The sequence below is a fragment of the Balaenoptera borealis genome (assembly GCF_965194805.1).
Source record: "Balaenoptera borealis genome assembly, chromosome: 20".
Lineage (NCBI taxonomy): Eukaryota > Metazoa > Chordata > Mammalia > Artiodactyla > Balaenopteridae > Balaenoptera > Balaenoptera borealis.
In genome coordinates this window covers 37,253,868-37,276,038 of record NC_138879.1, presented here as the reverse complement: position 1 = coordinate 37,276,038, position 22,171 = coordinate 37,253,868, and the positions used below count along the sequence as shown (strand labels likewise).

Genomic DNA, 22,171 nt, shown 5'->3' with positions numbered 1-22,171 from the left:
TCATACAGAAGAGAGCAGTGGCAGAACTGACTCAAAGATGAGTTACACTTGGCTTCCAAAGTATTTTATGACTTTGTTAGGAAATGCTCCCCAATTCCATTTTTCTTAAGTTAATTAATATAACATGCCTTCCTTGGGCCCTGTCAGCCAGAAATTCATGAGAAAGCTAGGTGGTAAAAGAATAAAGTTACTCAAGGCTTAAAAAACCTGCCATAATATGCATAATTTTTAAGTAAAATAAACTAACCCCAGTGAAATAAAACATGAAGCTGAATTTTTATCTGGTTTCATACTCAACAATGTTCCACTAAAAAAATCTTAATTTTTAATACAAATGTTTTTAAGAAAAGTATACAACATTGCTATATCGTTAGTTAGAAACAAGTTGTTTTCACCTGACAAGTCATGGTGAATAAGGTCAGCAAAATTGGGGTCTTCGCCCCACCAAAATATCCACAATTCTCTTCTTCCAGGTCTTTGATCTCGCCGCCAAACCCCAAGTACGTCTGCCTTAAGGCAGCGACTAAAACTGCTCAAAATGGGGTCTTCCTCTGTCACCGGAAACAGAATGGGGGCAGAAGTTGGGCCTTGCCATACATATCTTTTCCATTTAATTCCCGTCAAGTCAGCCTGAAGAAAAGAAAGCATGATTTTTTTTTATTACTGCGTATTCACTCAAAATCAAAAGTACTCACTATTAAAGTCCCTTATTTCATTAAGACATTACAATTTTTCAACACGTGCTTACGATATTAAAGCACTGACCAAAAAAAAACAAAAAAAATGCTTATTCTGATAATTCAGCAACCAAAAATTAAAGGAAAAGAACAAAGACAGTTAAAAAATTAATACTGACATGTCACTGAATAGCAAGTCAATAAACATGTGTCCCAAGGAGAAATAAAAGAAACTTAACAATGTTAAATATAAACATGTACTTTAACGCTGCACACTGAGTAAACATTTACTCTCTGTCCTAAGTTCTGTTCTAACTGGTTACATCTGTTCCTTGGTGTCAAACTTATAACAAAATTAACTTTTAAAGATTCATCATTCCATGTTTATAGAAGTCATGGCTCTAACGAAATCTGAACTACATTTGAAAAAAACCTTGTTAAATCTTTACACATCCCTTTTAGGAAAAGTCAAATAGCTGCTCACAAAGAACCGTCAGATTTGTGCTAGTCTTATCTTCAAAGAACCTGATCCTAAAAGTACCAAAAATAGACTGAGTTGGAGAAGACAGAAACGTAAAGCCTGTTTGTCTTATTACATCTGAAGAGATGCTGATCAATGGATATTGTACAAGAAAACATTTTATAAGGCGGAAAGGCATTAAAGAGCTCAATTTAGCATCGTGAAAGAAATTCATCAGAGCGAATTCATTAACTCTTTAATCTAACTTAAAGGTGCAAAGCCTAAGGTGCCAAAAATGAAACTGCTGATACACGACTGGCAGTTTACACTTGCCAACTAGTTGTGCTCCGCCCACTCAATCCACTTACCTATCACACACTCTCTTAATATTTCTCATAGGACAGGGAAAACGAAAAAAGAAAGTTACCGAAACTTCAAATCATTTATGAAGCTAAGCTACTATCTAGTTGAAGACTGAATTCTGCAACAGTTGGTACTTTTGAAAGTCTTTATTGGATGTTCCCAGACCTGGGCCAACCTACACAATTGTCTTCCCTACATCCAGCTTCCCCTGACTTTCCAATAAAAGGAGGAGCAGCCTCCTCAAAACATTCTCAAAACGCAGGCAAAACAGACAAATATAAAAACATTTAGTACAGAACCACGGCACCTCCTCCATCAGCCCGCTCCCCTCTCACACAAACATAATGTTCTAATAAAAGCAAGACGGCCAGAAATTGTCAAAATGGCAAACTCTTTTCAGAGTTTAAAACAGAAAACATATGAAATGGCATTTACTGTTTTTTACACAGAGTCTGAAGTCACCCAAGGAAGAAACTAACCCCCTACAGTTTGACTCATATGAAAAAACGCAAAACGAAAAGAGTGCTTAAGTTCCGGGGTCCTGTTTACTGGGAGAAACCAAATGAGCAGAGTGAGGTAGTGGGAGAACGGGCGATAGTGGAAAGTGGGAGGAGGGGGTTCATGGTCAATAAGGAGAAAAGCAACAGTTAAGCAAGAAACACAGAGAGGGAAATGCCAGCGTCCTGCCAGATAAGGAGCCCAAGTTGAAGACAAGACTACGGTGAGGAAAAAAGGAGTCGGAAACAAGAAAAAAGGCCGACGCTCCTAAAACAGAGCCCAGGACGGCGGGGGTGGAACGCGTCTCCGGGCTGGTGCGGAGCTCGCCGCGGCGCCGGCTCCGGCTGGGCCTCGCCCGGGGACTCGGGCATCTGGATCCGACCCGGACCCCCTCCCCCACGGCCCAAGGGCGCACCTCGCGGCCCCTCCCCCACCGCCCGCTCGCCGCGGCCCCCGCCCGGCACTCACCAGGCAGAAGAGGTTACAGTGACAATCTTCCAGGCTGGCCCCGTTCGGCACGAAGGAGGAACTCATCGTCCCTCACAGCAGCCGCCGCCGGCGCCACAACCCACCATCCGCCATTACCGCCGCCTCCGACCAGAGAGAGAAACACAGACACCGGGGAGGGCGGGGGGGTGGTGGTTGGGGGGGCGGTGGAAGAGGAGGCCGCCGGGCCGCCAGCCCTCCCCACCCACCCCCCCGCCGCCGCGAGCAGCCCCCGCCGCCCGGCCGGCACCCAGCCGCCCGGGGCCGAGGGCCGGAGGCGGGAGGGCCGCGCTCGCCCGGCCGGCCGGACTGAGGCCGCCGCGGAGCCCGCGGACGCTCGTCCCTCTCTGGGGGACAGAGGGGATGTGTGCCCCTGCCACAAGAAAAAATAATAAATTACACAATAAATAATTAAAATCGAGTCCGAGAGGGCAGAGCCCAAGCCCTGGAGGGTTCTCCCGGGCAGAGAGGCGCCCGCAGAGGGGCGGGAAGGGCGAGAACCGGGAGAGAAGCCGAGGCCCCCGGCCCGGCAGCGGCGATGTCCTTAAGCCCAGAGTCTCCTCTGTGGCGGAGGTGGTGGCGGCGTCTGCGGGCTCAGACCATTCTCTGGCTGTGTCTTCGTGTCGTCCCTGAGCCAAGCCGGACCAGCGTCCGCTCTCCTGCGGCCTCACTGCCGGGACGCCGTAGTCTCCCCCATTTTGTGGGCCCAGCGGGCGGTGTTTTTCCCCCTTTAATCCGAATTCACGGGTTTTCCCTTCGCTTTAATGGCGGCCACAGGGACCAGCTCGCCCTCTCTGCTCGCCCATTGGCCGCCTGAAGGTCACATGGGCCCGGGCTCCGTGGGGAGGAGGAGAGAGGAGGGAGCGAGGGAGGGCCGGGAAGCTTTCAGCAGAGGCGGTGAGCCCAGGGGGACGGGGTAGCCAGCTGGTGGCCACTAAAATAGCGCCACCTGCTGGGTGCCCCGGCCAGTGTGAGATGACCCGGGCCCTGGCGCTATCTTTCTCCTTGCCGGAGAATTCACAGTACAAGAGGGTTCACATCACAAATCTGAGAATTATGTTGAAATCAGTTTGAATTCTTTGGAAGAGGAAGTGTTGCAAAAATTCCAAGCCATTCTCATTTATTCCACAAGGCCATGGGGTGCAGAGCAAACCCCTGGGCTTGGGAGTCAGATGATCTGAGAGAGGAGGATTCGGTCACTTGAAAGTTGTGATGTTAAGAAACATAAACGAAACAATATAGCCTGTGGTTAACAGCCTGGGAGTTAGAGCCACCCTGCCTGGGTTCGAACTTCGAGCGAATCACTTACCTCTCTGTGTCTCAGTTTACTCATCTGCGAAATGAGGAAAACATATCCCCTACCTCACAGGTTGTTGTGGTAATTGAGTTAACACAAAGAAAGCACGTAGCCCAGTGCCCGGGACAGATAAACACTGTTTGGAGTTATCTATTATTGTTGTCATCATTAGGTGTGGCTATTGTGAGGAATAAGTGAACCAGTGTATGTAAAGTGCCCACTAAAGTGTCATCTCCGTGAGAACCGGGACTTACTTTGGTTTACCGCTGCATCGCTAGTGTCTAAAAAAGGTTCCTAGCACACAGTAGGTGCTTGATAGGTGTAAATTTGCAAATGAATGAATGGTAAAAAGTAGGAGTCAAATAAAACGTTAGTTCCCTTTCCCACAAAACATTTAGTTTTTGACTGGATTACACTTCAACGTAGGAGTTCAAACATTTTTTGCCCAAGACTTTTAGCTGGGAGAGAAGGAGAGAGAGACAGAGACAGAAAGAAAGGAAGGGGGAAAGGAAGGAGGGAGGAAGAAGTAAAGGTGATTCAAAAAACTGGAGACATCAGTGAGTGAGTTAGGACTTTACCAATTTTTAATCTTAATGGCCTCTGTAAAATAATGGTGGATTCTTATATGTCACTTCTTCAGCCACGGATTAAAAAGCTTTCCTCCTCTACCTATATAGATTCACATATGGTGGTGAAGAGTCCAGATCTTGAAGCCAAAGGTCTATAGAAAAAGTTCTGTCACTTGCCGATCTTGGATCAAATTTGACTTTGATCCAAGAGCAAATTAATTTCTCTTACTCTCAGTTTTCTCATTGTAAAATAGGGATAATCAAAGTACTTTTCAGGACTTCCCTGGTGGTCCAGGGGTAAAGAATCCACTTTCCAATGCAGGAGACGCGGGTTTAATACCTGGTGGGGGAACTAATATCCTACATGCCACGGGGCAACTAAGCCCACGCGCCTCAACTAGAGAGCCTGCCTGCCACAAACTACAGAACCCTCGCGCTCTGGAGCCCGCGTGCCTCAACTAGAAGCCCTCGAGCCCCAAGGAAGAGCCCACATGCCGCAACTAAGACCCACCACAGCCAAAAATTTAAAAATAAATCAATCAATAAATATTTTTTAAAAATAAGGAAAGTTCTTTTCTCCTAAAGCGTCTGGTGGATGAAACAGTGCAGGCATGGGGCTTGCCACAGTATTTACTAAATGTTAGCTATTAATATATTTTTAAAAATCATTATTGAGCACCTGATGCTCAACTGAGTGTGTTCCTGGTCTGTGCTAGGCCTGGGATACAAATATGAATAAGATACATGCATATCCCTAAAGATTCCTGAAGCAAGGCAATAAAGGAACCATTTCCCACAGAATAAGATAAAATACAATGTAGGTAATTGCTTTAATATGTATGTATCAACTATGGCACAATAGGAGTGCTGGACGAGGAGCACCAAAGTCAGAGCAGGCATCTCAAAGTCGGTAGCATTTGAAATCAGATTTGAAGGATAAAATGAATTCTTATAAAGCCCTTTGAAACAGTTAAATCTTATTAAACCCAATTCAGATCCAAAGGCCACATATCAAAGTCGATTATACAACCAGGACTAATTCAGTCCAGGAGCTCAAATCAACTAAGGTTCACATCCTTTCTAACCGAGTTCCCACACTGGGAGACAGCAATCTCCAGGCCCAGTAAGGTAAGTGACCCTCTGCTCATCTCTGTTTCCCTGAGAGAATCCTCAGACCCTTGTTCCCACTGCTTTTGTCACTCTGAAAAGTCCTCCCCCACCTTTTATTTTATCTAAAACCATCCTCTTTAGAAGTCTTGCCCTCCACTGCCCACCGCCCCCCCCCCCCCACAACCTGAGCACCTTCCTCAGGACTCCAGAGGCAGATAGAATCTGCCTGAAACCCACCAGGTGGGAAGTAACATTTGATTGACTTTTCATTTGAATGTCAATCTTCTCAAAAAGAAGGGAGATGGGGGGGGCGAGGAGGCAGGAGGGAGAGGTGAAAAAGTAGAAGAGAGAGACTGAGAGAGAAAGAATTAAGAAGCAAAGTGGAGGAAGGGGACACCAACTGTGAGAGGACTGGAAACATGGGGAGGAGAGAAAAGGGCAATATCGGCATACAGAGAACGTGTCAGCAGCCACCTACATTCTCTTAAAATGACATTCTGTGTGAGTTAAAGAATAAGGGAAGTAACAGTATATGTACATTGTCAAAAGTTTGGAAGATACAGAAAAGCGTAAAGATGAAAAAATTTTAAATGTATATTACTCCCCCATATGCCCATGACTTTCCATATATATCTCATATATATATATATATATATATATATATATATGGTTGAAGTCATACTATATATACATTTTACTACACATATTTGTCATCTACAATGTGTCAGTCAGGTCATGTAAGGACAAGGTACAGGATACACAAGGAGTTCATAATCTTGCTAGATATGGCACTTGGACAGTTGGACAAACTAGGATGAAAACTCCACACCATGCCTGCTAGCTCCCTAACTTCCATTTACTACTTTATAAAATGCATGTAATAATAGCACATATATATGTTAGCGTTGTTGTGACAATTAAAAGAGATAATCCAAGTAAAATAGGAGAGCCAACCAGGAATCTTAAGATGAACTGAGAGGTTGCCTTGAGTCAATAATCACCTATTGTCTTCCACTCTTTGAAACATGGATTCACTCAGTGATCTACATTTAAAACTGTTCTGTACATAGAGAATGGACTTGAGGACACGGGGAGAGGGAAGGGTAAGCTGGGATGAAGTGAGAGACTGGCATGGACATATATACACTACCAAATGTAAAACAGATGGCTGGTGAGAAGCAGCTGCATAGCACAGGGAGATCAGCTCGGTGCTTTGTGAAGACCTAGAGTGGTGGGATACGGAGGGTGGGAGGGAGACGCAAGAGGGAGGGGATATGGGGATATATGTATATGTATAGCTGATTCACTTTGTTATAAAGCAGAAACGAACACACCACTGTAAAGCAATTATACTCCAATAAAGATGTTAAAAAATAAAAAATAAAACAATAAAACTGTTCTTTAACTTCTTCATCCTTTTAAGGGCTCCATTCTGAATGGGAAAATGGAGGTGCCAGGCCTCCAGGAAGGGTGACAGACTTACATCACCTGAGACTGAGAAAGTCCAGGAAAGGGCAATGTTTGGCCTTAGGACTTATGCTCCCCTCCTGATCCTGAAAAATCCCAGGGTTTAGAGCAGCTCTGTCCAGTAGAAATATAAGAGCTAAATAAATAATTAAATTTTTTTCAGTAGCCGCATTAAAAGAGAGAAAAAGAAATAGGTGAAATTAATTTTAGTTATGTATTATATTTATCCCAATGTAACATAAATACTATTATTTCACATGTAGTCAACATAAAAATTTATTATTGGGATGGTTTGCTGTTTTAACCAAAACTTTAAAATCTGCATGTACTTTCACTTATAAGCACATTTCAGTTTGGACTAGTCACATTTCAAGTGCCTAACAGCCACATGTGGCTAGTGGCTACTGTGTTGGAGAATACAAGTCTACAGTCAAAAGCTGAAAGCTAAGGACCAATTAAGCTGTGGAGTGAGTGGTCTTGAGCCCGGGGACAATATTGATTTCCTTAAAGTCATGTTAATGGTTTAATGTTGTACTTGATTCAATAGAAAACAAAAGGCTGAGGCATTACAAACCGTTTTATTTAGTGAATGCACAGACACTCTTAGTTGAAAATAGAAATAAACAGATAGTAAATTAGCAAGTTGAGACAGTAAGAACACTTTTCAGTTCTAAGCCTCAAATATCCTGAATTATCTTGACAGTTGCCCTGACTTGCCATTTTTCTTAGTAGTACAGCATCTACTCTCAACCTCATTTATTTCTCAATACATGTTTTATTTTAATATTAAATTTGAAGCCAGTTCCCCCTAATTTCCTCACTTTGAAATTTGGCTTGTAAACCTTCATAAGCAAATCAGATATTCCCCTCCCCCATCTTTATTTTACTTGAGATAGTCGTTTGACTCCTCTGGATCTCTGTTTCCTCAAACATAATAAAGAGATGGGATTAAATCATTGGTATGATTTCTCACCTAATATGTAATACTTAATGTATGTCAGGCCCTGTGCTAAGTATTTTGCATTAATTATCTATAATCCTTGACACAAGCTTCTGAGGTAAGTACATACTATATTATCCCAATTTTCTAGATTGGGATACTGAGATTTAGAGAGCAACTTGCCCAAGGCCAAAGAGGTCTGTAAAGTATGCTAATCTATTGTGAGGGGCTCAAGAGAAACTTCCTGGATGTGCAGTTGAAACTAAATCTTGAAGGATGAGTCGGGTGGAGCTAGAAGATGCAGATGAGAGGGGAAGGAGAGGGACAGAAGGAATAGGGGGAGGACTGGAAAGCCTGGTGTTGGTAAGAAAAGATTTGGCTGAAGAAGTAACCCTCAAGGCCAAATCATGAAGAGTTTGGATTTCGTCCAGAAGAGGATGAATAACCACTGAAAACTTTAAACATGAGAGTGCTGAGCTAAGATTTGTTTTTAGAAACAAGATGCCAAGAGACTTGTTGGGGGCATTGTCATAATCCAGGCAGGAAGTGAAGAGGCCTGAACTAATTAAGAGGAGCTTATCTGAAAACATCCTTTCTTTCTGTTTCACATTTATTCCCTCCATCAAGGTATCAACAAGGAAGATAGGGAAGTAGAGGAAATCACTTTTGCAAAATGCTGAGCATTCCTTTCTTATTGAGCAGATGATTTTTCTCAGAGTAGCCAAAGTTGAGAGAGGAGACAAGTGCAGTTTGCTGAACCTCCTGCTCCTGCTAAAAGGTTCCAGGCAGGACTTTGGTCACGTAGGATAATTACTCCTGCCAAGATACAAACCGGTTTGCAATTTTATTGTTCTCTTCCCCCAAGAAAAGGTTCAAAGGAGTTCAAAAGATGTGACCAGCCAAGAAAATAGGAAGATTATTCTAGAATCTCTTAGTTCTACCAAGAGTATATAAGGGATTTAATAGTAATATAGATGAAGGTAACAGAGTTTTATACCATTTCTATCACTGGCTTTGACATTCACTCATTCATTCACTTAATACCTACTGAAATTTACTATGAGCAAGGTTCTGTACTAGGTGTTATGATGATGGGGCAATATGCAAGAGTGCATCAGACCTCCCTCTGTGGTCTCTCAGCTTCTGCTGTGAAGTCCTGGCTCTTGGGCTGGTGTATTTGTTATCTATTGCTGCATAATAAATTACCTTGAAACTTCACATCTTAAAACAACAAACATTTCATTATCTCACACAGTTCCTGAGGTTTAGTAATCCGAGAGTGACTTAGCCAGGTGGTTCTGGCTCAGGGTCTCTCATGAGGTTGCAGTCAAGATATTGGCTGGGGCTGCAGTCATCTCAAGGCTAGAGTAGGGCTGAAGACTTGATTTCCAAGTTCACTCACATGGTTGTTGGCAGGACATAGTTCCTAGCTGGCCATTGGCCAGAGGCTTCAGTATTCTTCCAGGTGGCCTTCTCCTTAGAGCTGCATACAACATGGCAGCTTGTTTCTCCAATAGGGAGTTATCCAAGAGATAGAGATAGAGAAAGACAGAGATACCAGAACGGAAGGTGCAGTTTTTTTAATAACCTATTCTCAGAAGTAACTTACCATCATTTCTGCTACATGATTTTGGTCACACAGACCAACTGTGATAGAGTGTGGGAGGGGCCTACACAAGGGTGTGAATACAAGGAGGGAAGGATAATTAAGGGCTATCTTGGAGGCTGGCTACCACAGTCCATCCTCTGATCTCCAATGATTCATGTCCCTCCCACATGCAAAATACACTCATTTCCTCCCAAAGTCACCAAAAGTCTCATCTCATTATAGCGTCAGCTTGAAGTCCAACATCTCATCCTCTAAATCAGGTCCAGGTACAGCTGAGGCTCCTTGGGTGTAGTTCCTTAAGTACAGCCCCTTGAGTACAGTTCCTCTCCCCCTGTGAAACTAAAACAACAACTTATGTGCCCCTCCATACATCCAACACACCATGGTGAGACAGGTGTAACAGGGTAACTGTTCAAAAAGAGGGAAAATGGTGGGCACAAAGGAGTCACTGGTCCATTATAATTCTGAAAACCAGCTGAACAAATGTTGAACATTCCTTGATTAAGTCTCAAATCCTGGGAATAATTCTCCCTGGCTCTCAGCTCCATGTTCTGGAGTTTTGGATCTGACCCCTGAGTCATCCTCCCTTTCTCCCTTTTTTTTTTTTTTAATGAAAGATAGCCCATGTTTACCACTGAGAACTTTTCTCAGCCTACTTCTTGCCAGTGGAACTTTGAGGGTCCAAAGACCTCTTTTCATTTTGTACTGTCTCTAACCCTTTTGGTCCAAGATGGCAATGTTTCTGCATACATATCTATTTTTTAAATGTTATGAGCCTTCCATGAATGTTATTGGGGTCCACTCCATTAGATGAAAGCCACACCTACAAATATCTTTCAGATAAGCTCTTCTCTACCTTGAGCTTCTGGTGAGATAACTGATGGACAATGCCCTTAAGCTTCCTAGGTGCTTTATCATTTTATTGAGAGACTGTGTGACACATACCTTTAATCTCTTTAGAGGACTTTTTGTCTGGCCAAATAGTATTCTGATGCACAACCTTAAATCTTTCTGAGACTGTAACAAAAGATTTTACAATCACTCCCTTGGCTTCATCTTAGGACCATGTTTTACTAGCAGTGCCCTGGATTTGTAGCTCAGAAGCTACATCTTAATTTTAGCATTGTTTGCCATTCAGAGAAGGTGAGAATTTTCAAAACCATCAAATTCTGTCTCCTTTTTGTTTAAACTGTTAACAGTTCTTCCTTTAGTTTACCTCTCTCCTCTCACATTTTACCATAAGCAACAAGAAGAAACCTTTGCTTGGAAATCTCCCTAGCTAGATCACCCAGTTCATTAGACACATTTTCTTTTTTTTTTTTAATTTTTTAAATTTAATTAATTAATTAATTTATGGCTGTGTTGGGTCTTCGTTTCTGTGCGAGGGCTTTCTCTAGTTGCGGCAAGCGGGGGCCACTCTTCATCGCGGTGCACGGGCCTCTCACTGTCGCGGCCTTTCTTGTTGCAGAGCACAGGCTCCAGGCGCGCAGGCTCAGTAGTTGTGGCTCACGGGCCTAGCTGCTCCGCGGCATGTGGGATCTTCCCAGACCAGGTCTCGAACCCATGTCCCCTGCATTAGCAGGCAGACTCTCAACCACTGCGCCACCAGGGAAGCCCTAGACACATTTTCTACCTTTTGGTTACTGCAGGGAACAGTGTTACTGAACTTTCTGCCACTATATAATAAGGACTGCCTTTCCTCCAGTTTCCAATTACATTATCTCATTTTTTTGCAAGCCTTCACCTGCAGCCATATAAAAGAGTGGGATACTTCTATTAACAGTTTCTTCAAGGTACTTTAGGCTTCCACTAACACTCTCCCCAAAGTCTGTTGTCCAGTTCCAAATTACTTATGCATCTTAGGATTTTATTATGGCTGAATCTCACTTCCAGGTAGCAACATCTATATTAGTTATCTATTTCTGTGTAACATATTATTCTGAAACTTAGCAGTTTAAAACAACAAATATTTATTATCTCTCACAGTTTCTGAGGCTACCAGATCTGCTTCTAAGGTGACTCACTCACATGGATGGCAAGATGGTGCTGGCTGTTGGCAGGAGACCTCAGAATCTTTTCACATAGGTCTGTCTTCAGGGGTCCTTGCATCCACAGTAGGTGGCTTTTCCTAGAGCAAGGGATCTAAGGCGCCAAGGCAGAAGTTACAATGTCTTTTATTATCTAGCCTCAGAAATCCTACACTGTCACTTCTACAGTAATCTATTTGTCACACAAATCAGCTCTGATTCAATGTACGAGGGGAATACCAACACATGAGGATCATTCTAGGTTATCTTGAAGGCTGGCTACCATAGCATGTTTTCTACCTTTCTAGGTTCCTTTGTTAATACTCTTTCCCTCAACAAAGCTACTTTCAAAATAGATATATCTTGGGCAGCCAAATCATGTATGCCGTATTGAAAAACATCATATTACCTGGTCAAATTTTAAAGAATTTCAGCACAAATTAAGCCAGCCTTCTGAATTTCTATCTTTAAAAAAAAAATGTTCCTATTGCACAAGTTAAGCAAGTCAGGAACCTTTTAAGAATGAAGATTGATCCAAAGGCTGAAGAGTCATCATTGATGAGGAAATGTATTATCGTGATACCAGTTTCATTTCTCTGCTCACCATAAACAAATTCATCCGTCTTTTTCTGGGACAGGTATGTGTAATATGGGACATGCTTGATTTTAGAAGGCTTCTTTTTAAAAAACATGAAAACTATGTAAATAATCAGTAATTTCTTTTTCTTTAATAAGCTCACTGCATTCATTCAAAACCTTTATCTTTCAATGTGGGATAAGTTACTAAATTATATGTCCAGAATAGATGTTACATTTCAATTAATAAAAGGACTTATATTCTTCTCATAGGAACCACCTCACCCTTTATGTAGTTCTCCCCTATGAGACCATTCCAAAGGTAAACTACCGTCCTTTCCCTCAGTGATTTGCCAAGCAGAGGCAGTGTGGTGTATGAAAAGCATAAGCTTTGGTATTAAAGCTCTGTATTCTGATTACGTTAGCAGTGTGACCTTGGGCAAGTTACCTAACTTCTCCAAACCTCTGTTTACCAATACGTAAAATGGGGGTAATAACACCAAACTGTCATAAGAATTAGATGATATAATGTAGTAATAATGCTTAGCACAATGCCAATTACAGTAAGGGCTCAATGAATGATAGTTATTATTAACAATTTGGGCAAGAAATGCTACCCATGAGAAGTTTCTTCTGCTCTTCAGTTCTTACCTACTCCTAGTTCTACACAGCATCCACGGTTAGTGATTTTCAAATGTTGAAATGAACAACTACAAAAATAACAATGATTAAAAAGCTCAATTTATGAGTGTGTTGCTCTTGAAAGTTTTCTCTGGATGCAAAGCAGTCCATTCAATACCCAATTCAAATATGAACTAGAAAATTTTTTTTAAATCTGCTTTTTCTTATAGTAATGAATTTCAAGAAAAATAAGATACTGCAACACCACAAAATGATCATTGGATTACCACTCTGGGCTTAATGTTCCCAAAGGCATAAATCTTTTTTTTTTTTTTTAATAAATTTATTTATTATTTTTGGCTGTGTTGGGTCTTCATTGCTGCGCGTGGGCTTTTTCTAGTTGCGGCAAGAGGGGGCTACTCTGTTGCGGTGCGTGGGCTTCTCATTGCAGTGGCTTCTCTTGTTGTGAAGCACAGGCTCTAGGCGCGCGGGCTTCAGTAGTTGTGGCACGCAGGCTCAGTAGTTGTGGGTTGCGGGCTCTAGAGCGCAGGCTCAGTAGTTGTGGCGCACGGGCTTAGCTGCTCCGCGGCATGTGGGATCTTCCCAGACCAGGGCTCAAACCCGTGTCCCCTGCACTGGCAGGCGGATTCTTAACCACTGTGCCACCAGGGGAGCCCCAAAGACATAAATCTTGAGACATTTTGAGAAGTATTGCATGAACTTTGGAGGTATTCACCTTTGTTTAAGACTCTTTCCCTCTGTTTTTCAGATGGAAGGCGGAAAAGAATAATACTTTCCAAAGCCCTTTTTATATATTCAAATGCAGAATAGCCATGATCAAAGAGATGAATTACAAAGAATGATCAGGAACATAAATATGTACGTATATTGAATCAGTAGTAAGTGGGTTTGGCAGTTTTCAATGCAAAATAATTTCATACTTCATATATATTTATACCTTGACCTATTTGCATACTTTAAAAAACTTAAATACAAATGGCACTTAGAAAACACAAAAAATGAGCAGGCCCGGTTTTAGAAAAGAATATATGAGTAAACCAGATTAAGAATATATGATTTTTTTAAACTTAATTTACAAAGCAGCAGCAGATACTATTTTATTATTAAAAACAGTTAACACAAAGTATTAGTGTAAGCTAGTTTTCCTTCTTATGCAACTCAAAATGATGGTTTATAAAGGACCATAGCCTATATGGATATGATGGAATGCCATGTAGCTACCAAAAATGACAAGAACCTAGCTTAATGTCCATACATGGAAATGTGTACATAGAGTAATGTAAATAGAAGAGACACAAAATAGCATATATACTGATTAAACCATGTAGAAATATATGTATAATGTAAATATGTAAATATATGTAAAATGTAGTGTAGTGGAAAGAAAGAGAGAATAGAAGAGCTGAGTTCTAGTTGTGACAGGGCCTTCACTTGGCTGGGTATCCATATCTGAGCAATTTATCTGCTTGTTCTCAGTTTCCTCACCTATGAAATGAAGGAGTTGATCTCGACTGATTTCAAGGCCATTCTCAGTGCTAACGTTTAGTGATTTCATAGTTCAAAGGTTTGAAGTGACATAAATATAGTTTACTGTTTACTACCTTCTTTCTTGTAAAGTTGTTCAGTTTAATAATAATATTAAAAGGATACCACATGTCTTTAGTAAGACCTAGGAGAGAAATAATATTCATCAATAAATAAGATTCAGTGATAGATAAATAAACTATTTTCTTTAAACTTTGTTTAAAAAAACAAAAAGGCAATAGGAAGTCACTGAAGGTTTTAGAGTAGAAAAGTGGCATGATAAAAGTTGCATTTTAGGGTGCTCACCACACACCAGCACCAGGTGCTATCACTTACACCCAAACCAGGGCTCTGACTGTCACGGCGAAGAGAGCGCAGGCTGCTGGGAGGCTGGTTTTTGCAGAATGTTGAGTAGACTTCCCTTTGCTGTACATCTCTAGGAATAAACCTACAAAGGAGGCAAAAGATCTGTACTCAGAAAACTATAAGATACTGATGAAAGAAATCAAAGACAACACAAACAGATGGAGAGATATACCATGTTCTTGGATTGAAAGAATCAATATTGTGAAAATGACTATACTACCCAAAGCAATCTACAGATTCAATGCAATCCTTATCAAATTACCGATGTCATTTTTCACAGAACTAGAACAAAAAATTTTACAACTTGTATAGAAACATAAAAGACCCCAAATACCCAAAGCAATCTTGAGAAAGAAAAATGGAGTTGGAGGAATCAGGCTCCCTAACTTCAGACTATACTACAAACCTACAATAATCAAGACAGTATGGTACTGGCACAAAAACAGAAATATAGATCAATGGAACAGGATAGAAAGCCCAGAGATAAAGCCACGCACTTATGGTCACCTAATCCATGACAAAGGGGGCAAGAATATACAATGGAGAAAAGACAGCCTCTCCAATAAGTGGTGCTGGGAAAACTGGACAGCTACATGTAAAAGAATGAAATTAGAACACTCCCTAACACCATACACAAAAATAAACTCAAAATGGGATAAAGACCCAAATGTAAGGTTGGACACTATAAAACTCTCAGAGGAAAACATAGGCAGAACACTCTTCGACATAAATCACAGGAAGATCTTTTTTGATTCACCTCCTAGAGTAATGAAAATAAAAACAAAAAAATAAACAAATGGGACCTAATGAAACTTAAAGGCTTTTGTACAGCAAAAGAAAGCATAAACAAGACGAAAAGACAACACTTAGAACGGGAGAAAATATTTGCAGATGAAGCAGCGGACAAATGATTAATCTCCAAAGTATGCAAATAGCTCATGCAGCTCAATATCAAAAAAACAAACAACTCAATCAAAAAATGGGTGGAAGACCTAAATAGACTTTTCTCCAAAGAAGATATACAGATGGCCAACAGGCATATGAAAAGACTCAACATCACTAATTATTAGAGAAATGTAAATCAAAACTACAATGAGGTACCACCTCACACTGGTCAGAATGGCCATCACCAAAAAATCTACAAACAAATGCTGGAGAAGGTATGGAGAAAAGTGAACCCTCTTACACTGTTGGTGGGAATGCAAATTGATACAGCCACTATGGAGAACAGTATGGAGGTTCCTTAAAAAACTAAAAATAGAGCTACCATATGACCCAGCAATCCCACTCCTGCACATATACCCAGAGAAGACCATGATTCCAAAAGATACATGCACCTCAGTGTATGTATTTAGGAAGCAACCTAAATGTCCATCAACAGAGGAATGGATAAAGAAAACGTGGTGCATGTATACAATGGAATATTACTCAGCCATAAAAAGGAACGAAATTGTGCCATTTGCAGAGACGTGGATGGACCTAGAGACTGTCTCCATTTTTTAACATAACAAGCAGACCACACGCTGAGCCTCCTGCCTAGAATGTGGGGCATGGGAAAGGGTGTGCCAGGGACGCCTCACAGCATCTATCTGCCCACTCACATTTCCCAGGCTCCCTTGCTGTTAGTGAGATCATGTGACTTAGTTGCCGTGGAGTCTGAGGCATTTACTAGAGGGTGGAGCCTCCACCAGTGCAGGTGAAACAAGGCCCACGCTGGCCCACAGTGGACATATCAAATAAGTGGTAAATAAATGTTCATGTGTAATAAACCATTGAGATCTGGGATTGTTTGTTCCTGCAGCATAACTTAGCCTAAACTCACCAATATAACTGTGTTGTCATTCCCTTCTCTCAGATGAGAAACCTGGGGCTCAGGGCTTCCCTGGTGGCACAGTGGTGAAGAATCCACCTGTCCAGCTTCCCTGGTGGCACAGTGGTTGAGAATCCACCTGCCAATGCAGGGGACACGAGTTTGATCCCTGATCCAGGAAGATCCCACATGCCGCGTGTGCCACAACTACTGAGCCTGTGCTCTAGAGCCCGTGAGCCACAACTACTGAGCCCACGTGCCGCAACTACTAGAGCCCGCAAGCCTAGAGCCCATGCTCCACAACTAGAGAAGCCACTGCAATAAGCCTGCACACTGCAATGAAGAGTAGCTCCTGCTCGCCGCAACTAGAGAAAGCTCGCGCACAGCAAGGAAGACTCAACGCAGCCAAAAATAAATAAATAAATAAACAAACAAACAAATAAATAAATAAAATCTATAAAAAAAAGTTGCATTTTAAATCGGGTAATGGTGTGCATCATGCCTGAAAACAAAGGGAGAATGTACGCAGAATGACCCATATTGGCGATTGACAATATGCTAGGCATGAGGTAGTGAGGGCTTGAACTTGGGAGGAAGCAGTCATTTATTCATTTATTTGGTTGGCACTTATGGACCCTTACCATGCTAAGTTCAGAGGGAACAAATATACTATGAGTACACAATTATTCTCCATCCCCTTTCCCAATTTAATTATCTTCATAGAATTTATCATTACCTGAAATTCTACTTACATATTTGTTTGTTTATGTATTATTTTATTTTCTGTCTCACCCTCCAGAAAAGATGTTCCATGAGGGCAGACAGACCATATGTATAAATACTCAACAAACACTTGCTGAATTAAAGAATAAGTGAAAATTATACTGAACCTTATAGGCAAAGTCAAACATCTTTTCTGATACAGTTCTACAGCTTTGTAGCTTCAGGCTAATTTAGTACCAAAAGCCCCTACAAGACCCTCCTGCTGTGTTTATGATAAAATTAAATTATTGCTACAACTGCCCTCCTTTCAGCCTACTACTAAAGTATTTCCCCATAAATTTTGCTCCCTTTCTGTTCAGAAATTCTTCTTTCTCTGGTAGAAATGAAGCTAGGAGAGAGATGATTATCTATGCTTTACTCTCAGCACATCTTTCTGAATTACTTGTATCTAGATATTTGTTTATTAATTTAATACAGTGGTTAAATACTCATTAGCTTTTTCCTTGCAACTTCAGTTCACAAATTTAGTTGAATGTAAATAATACCAAACACTTTCTCTCTCAAAGCTATTGGGAAAAGGGACAGAGGTGAGGGTCAGAGGCGAGGGGTGAGGGGTGGCGGGGTTGGAGGAGGGCTCAGAAGGTCAACAATTAGCAATGGTTTTACTACCATCTCCCTGTGGTTTTTACAACTCCCCTCTCTCTTCAGCTTTAGCTGCTCACCTCAGTCATGGGGCTCTAACACCCCCCTCTCTGAGCAACACTTGAATCTGCTTCCCTTAAAAATAATAGCACTTCACATTTGTAGAGTCTTATAAGTCTACAAAATGCTTTTTACCTCTATGATCTTACTTACATCTTATTTAATCTCTTTGTTCTCAAACAGATTATTAGTTTTTGTTTTTGTTTTGTTTTTCTCAGAGAACTAAGAGGAAAACTTGAGTAACAGAGGTGGGAAAAGGAAGTTTCTAGATAGTGAGTTATAAACTGACTAAATGCTAACCCTGTAATCATGATGAGACCAAAGCTGTTTTGATTGGCTCAGGTTCCTCACTCTGGACAGCATTGATTTATTACCTTCCAAGGGCTGTTTTTTCCTTTGTCCTCTGCTGTCTGGATCATCCATAATTGGTTGTGTTGGAAGGTTGATACTGCTCCAAAGGGAATGTAGGTCCCACTTGTCTCTCAGTCTAGTCAGTACCTGGCTCTGTCTTCCATGCAAGCTGGAAACTGGCAGCTCCTCATCTCCTTCCCCTCCCAGGTAATCTCTCTATTAGCTTACCCTTATCACCTGTTAGGGGCCTATTGCTGACTAAGAAGTAAATGGTTCTTCCTTTGTTCTGATATCTATTCTCTAAGTTCTTTTCTCCAATTCATCTGACCTCAGACTATTTCTATTTTTTCTTCTTGTTGTTGTTGTTTTTCTGATACTTCCTGCCACTGCACTTGTTGATTCTCTTTTCATCTTGCATGTGGGCAGCTGATAACCTGTTCTGTCCCCATTATCTCAGGTTAACAATTCCACCCGCTTTCTTGGGTATTAATCACTCACATGCCCTGGGAAACTGGGACGTCCCAAAGTCATCTCATTACGTTTTTACCAAGGCCAGCCCAATACCTTAGGGACCCTGGTAATAATAAAATAATAATTACCATTATTGAGTTCTTACTGACACAGAGTGCCAGGCAATTTACATAGATGATTTTACTTAATCCTCTACACAGCCCTTCGAGGTCAAATTTGAGAGGGTGGGTCAACAGAGGCTTTATTTGAATGATTTAAATTAAACCACATACAAAAGATAGTGACTGGATATGTGGGGTTATATGACCAGTCCTATACACTGAGACCCCCAACTCTCAGGAAACTCTATGGAGATTGTACCATATGTAGAATAAAACTTATCCTGAGTCAGAAGAGAGGTAAATCCTGGTGTACATTTACTAAATCTAGAGACTGCAAATGAAACTGATACTAATACTTCTTATGGAAGTCAGTTACATCAGTAACCCCCAGTCAACCACACTTGATGGCATTCATATCCTTGTGTAGCCCCTCCCCTTGAATCAGGGCTGGACGTGTGACTTATTTTAAGGAATAGAAATGGCAGAAGTGACACTGTGTCTGTTCCAAGCCTATGCTCTAAGAATGTCTGGTAGCTTCTACTTTTCTGCTTGCAGGAGCCCTGAGCACCATTTGATAAGTCCATGTGGAGAGGGAGAGGGGTCTTCATGGTGAGAAAGTGAGTTCTTGCCTTGCCAACATCCATCCCAGTTGGGTCTGGCCTTCTGGACATCCCTGACAAGGTGTCAGACCTGGAAGTGAAGCCATCCTGGAGATTCCAGCCCCAGCTGCCATCTGACTGCAGCCATGTTAGAGACCCAGATGAGACCAGCAGAAATGACCAGCAGAGCACCAAGCACTCAACCCACACAATCATGAGAAATTAATAACAACAACAACAAAAGACTGTTGTTTGTTTCTTTGTTTTGGCCGCGCCGCACAGCTTGCGTGATCTTGATTCCCAACAAGACTGTTGTTGGGAATTCCCTGGTGGTCCAGTGGTTAGGACTCTGTGTACTCTTACTACTGGGGGCCTGGGTTCAATCCCTGGTCGGCGAACTAAGATTCCACAAGCTGTGTGGCCAAAAACAAACAAACAAACAAACAAAAGCCCAAGATTGTTGTTTTAAGCTACTACATTTTTGAGTGGTTTATTAAGCGGTAATAGATAACCAAAACAGTACCAATAGTAATAATGTTAAAGGTTACGGTTGGTTTGGAGTCCCATTAATTAATATTAGATCAAGAGGCTTAAGAATACCAGAATCCGAAAAGAATCTAAAAAAGAGTGGATATATGTATTCGTATGACAGATTCACTTTGCTGTACACCTGAAACTAAAACAACACTGTAAGTCAATTATACCCTAGTAAAAATTAAAGAAAAAAAAGAATACCAGAATCCTACCTTAGACCACAACCATCCCCCCACCTTCCAGGTCTGGAGGGAGAACTATACACAGGAGACAGTGGCAGAAGAAAAATAACACCTGAATTTTAGTTAGGCTTACACTTTCTGATAAGGTGGTCTGAGGTCACATACCTAGAACTGGAGGCTTATAGGGCCCTTTTTCAGGGGCCAAATTAAAAATATCTAACCACTAGGACAGCTAGGACGCTGCCTAATCAAGATGGACACTGGCTGACCCAGGCCACACCTTCACAGTGTAACTACAACCTGCTGTTCCCTCTCTCTAAGCCTGAGCGCATGCCTGGGTTGGACTGTCACTCGGTCCCATGGGGACAAAGGGAGAAAACCCCGGAGAGATCCTTCTCTTGCGTATGATCCAACACATCATGCATGACCCTATCTGCTGGGGGAAATGGCCTGGTCAGTGTCTTGGGATCTAACCAACCAGACTAATCACTCCTCTCGTGGAGGTAGGGGAACACCAAGGGTGACCCCTTACCTATTATCTCATTTAATCCTCACAGTAACTCTGAAAGGTAGATATTTTTCTTGCCATATTACCCATGAGAAAGTTAAATATTAGAGGTTGAGTAACTTGTTTGAGGTCACACAATTAGTATTAGGAATTACATGGTTGGGCCGGGGGAGGTCAGTAAGAAGAGATGATTTTTGAGTATGGTGCATTGTAAAATCACTCACATTGTCATCTCAGTTTCTTGTTCAAGTGAAAGACAAAAAGTCAAATGAACGTCCTGTACCGTTAAAGACACCCAAGGAAACAGGGCCCAAAGTCACCCTTTTTTGTGGCTTAATTATAGAACAGGTGGGAGGAAGGCATCTCTCTCTACTTCAGCAGAGAAGTGGCTGCACACCGGCTGTGGTTAGTGATATGAGTCAGTGAATAGCCACTCAGAAATGCATGTGAGACTTTCTCTCCCCCCTATATCCTTGAGAGGTACAGAAGGGACCTGTGGTTCCAGTGACCTTCTTGTGGAGGCTGCTTCTGTCCATATTATCCAACTGTAGTGTCAAACTAGAGTGGTCTGGAGAGATGTGTGTTACACAAACATTACATCTCTGACAGAAAACTCTATATTTGTTCCACCCCCACATTCTCCATTCAAGTTCCCAGAAGTTTGCAATTATCCTCAAAAGACGTTTCCAAATAAGGCTTACTCAGCTTTGGTTTTCAGTAGGATGAGATTATTTTGTTTTGATTTTTTTTTTTTCCATTTCTTTTAACTTGGTTGACCATTCTAGGCTGGTGTATAAAAGCTGGTCATGAACCACACACCCATTCCCATTCACCTTTCACCTGCTTGTTCTTTCTCTCCTCATCCTGGATTCTTGGCCCTACATGCCAGTTTGATGTAGGCATCTCCCTCTTTCTTTGTGTCAATCCCACTTCTTTCTTCAGGGGACTCCACTTTCTCCTCTAGGCCACATGGACTTTGACCTCTTGCCCCGTTTTCAGTTGTTCTAACTCCTCTGGCTTGGTATCCTATATTGACTTAGCTGAGATTCTTTCATACTAAGCCCTGGTATTGTGGAATCCCACCAGCCAACTGCAGCTGGGTGGCATCTATTTTCCAAGCCCTTTGCCTTGGAAAGAAAACTACCTGACTAAAACAATGGCAGAGGAGAGGGAAGAGTTGCTTTTAACTCGCACTTGCTGGCACTGCCAGCCAAATTTCTGCTTGCCTCTGCACCCCTTTCCTTCTGGATCCAAGAGATTTAGGAAGGATAAAAAAATATCCTTGGTTACAACAACTTTGGAAAACTGTTTAGCAGCATCTGCTAAAATCGAACATGTGTGTATACTTTTACCAAACAATTCTACTCCTGGATATATACCCAACAGAAATGCAAACATATGTTCACCAAAAGATATGTACAAGAATGCTCATAGCAGGATTATTCATAATAGCTAAAAACTGGAAACAATCCAAATGTCCAACAGCAGTAGAATGAATAAAGAGTTCATTCAATATATATTCATATAATACTCTATATAACAATGAAAAAGAACAGACTACTGCTATGCGCAACAATGT

General features: G+C 41.7%; 2 protein-coding genes across 7 annotated transcripts in view; both read right to left on the bottom strand.

The window, feature by feature from the left end:
* The window catches only part of MED13 (mediator complex subunit 13), a 93,560-nt gene extending 90,248 nt beyond the window's left edge, over positions 1-3,312 (bottom strand). Inside the window, exons 1-2 of one of the 2 annotated variants that reach the window (XM_082371940.1) lie at positions 2,467-3,312; positions 396-630 (exon numbers count right to left, since the gene is read on the bottom strand). In XM_082371940.1, coding sequence (XP_082228066.1) covers positions 396-630; positions 2,467-2,532 — 301 coding nt within the window. In that variant the 5' untranslated portion in view covers positions 2,533-3,312. The remainder of the gene's footprint in view (positions 1-395; positions 631-2,466) is intronic. The other variant, XM_082371941.1, reaches the window with a different exon arrangement.
* A 6,120-nt stretch (positions 3,313-9,432) lies between these two features.
* Positions 9,433-22,171, bottom strand: part of LOC309618397 (uncharacterized protein) — a gene marked incomplete at its 5' end in the record, with an annotated part of 132,484 nt that continues 119,745 nt past the window's right edge. The window contains 3 exons of one of the 5 annotated variants that reach the window (XR_014238448.1): positions 9,433-9,815; positions 11,505-14,390; positions 14,552-14,693. Coding sequence is in view for 2 of the 5 variants with exons in the window: in XM_082372099.1 (XP_082228225.1) it covers positions 9,693-9,815; positions 11,505-11,618; positions 14,552-14,693 (379 nt within the window). Of the gene's footprint in view, positions 9,816-11,504; positions 14,694-22,171 lie in introns of all 5 variants that reach the window. The other 4 variants (XR_014238449.1, XM_082372099.1, XM_082372100.1 and 1 more) reach the window with 4 other exon arrangements.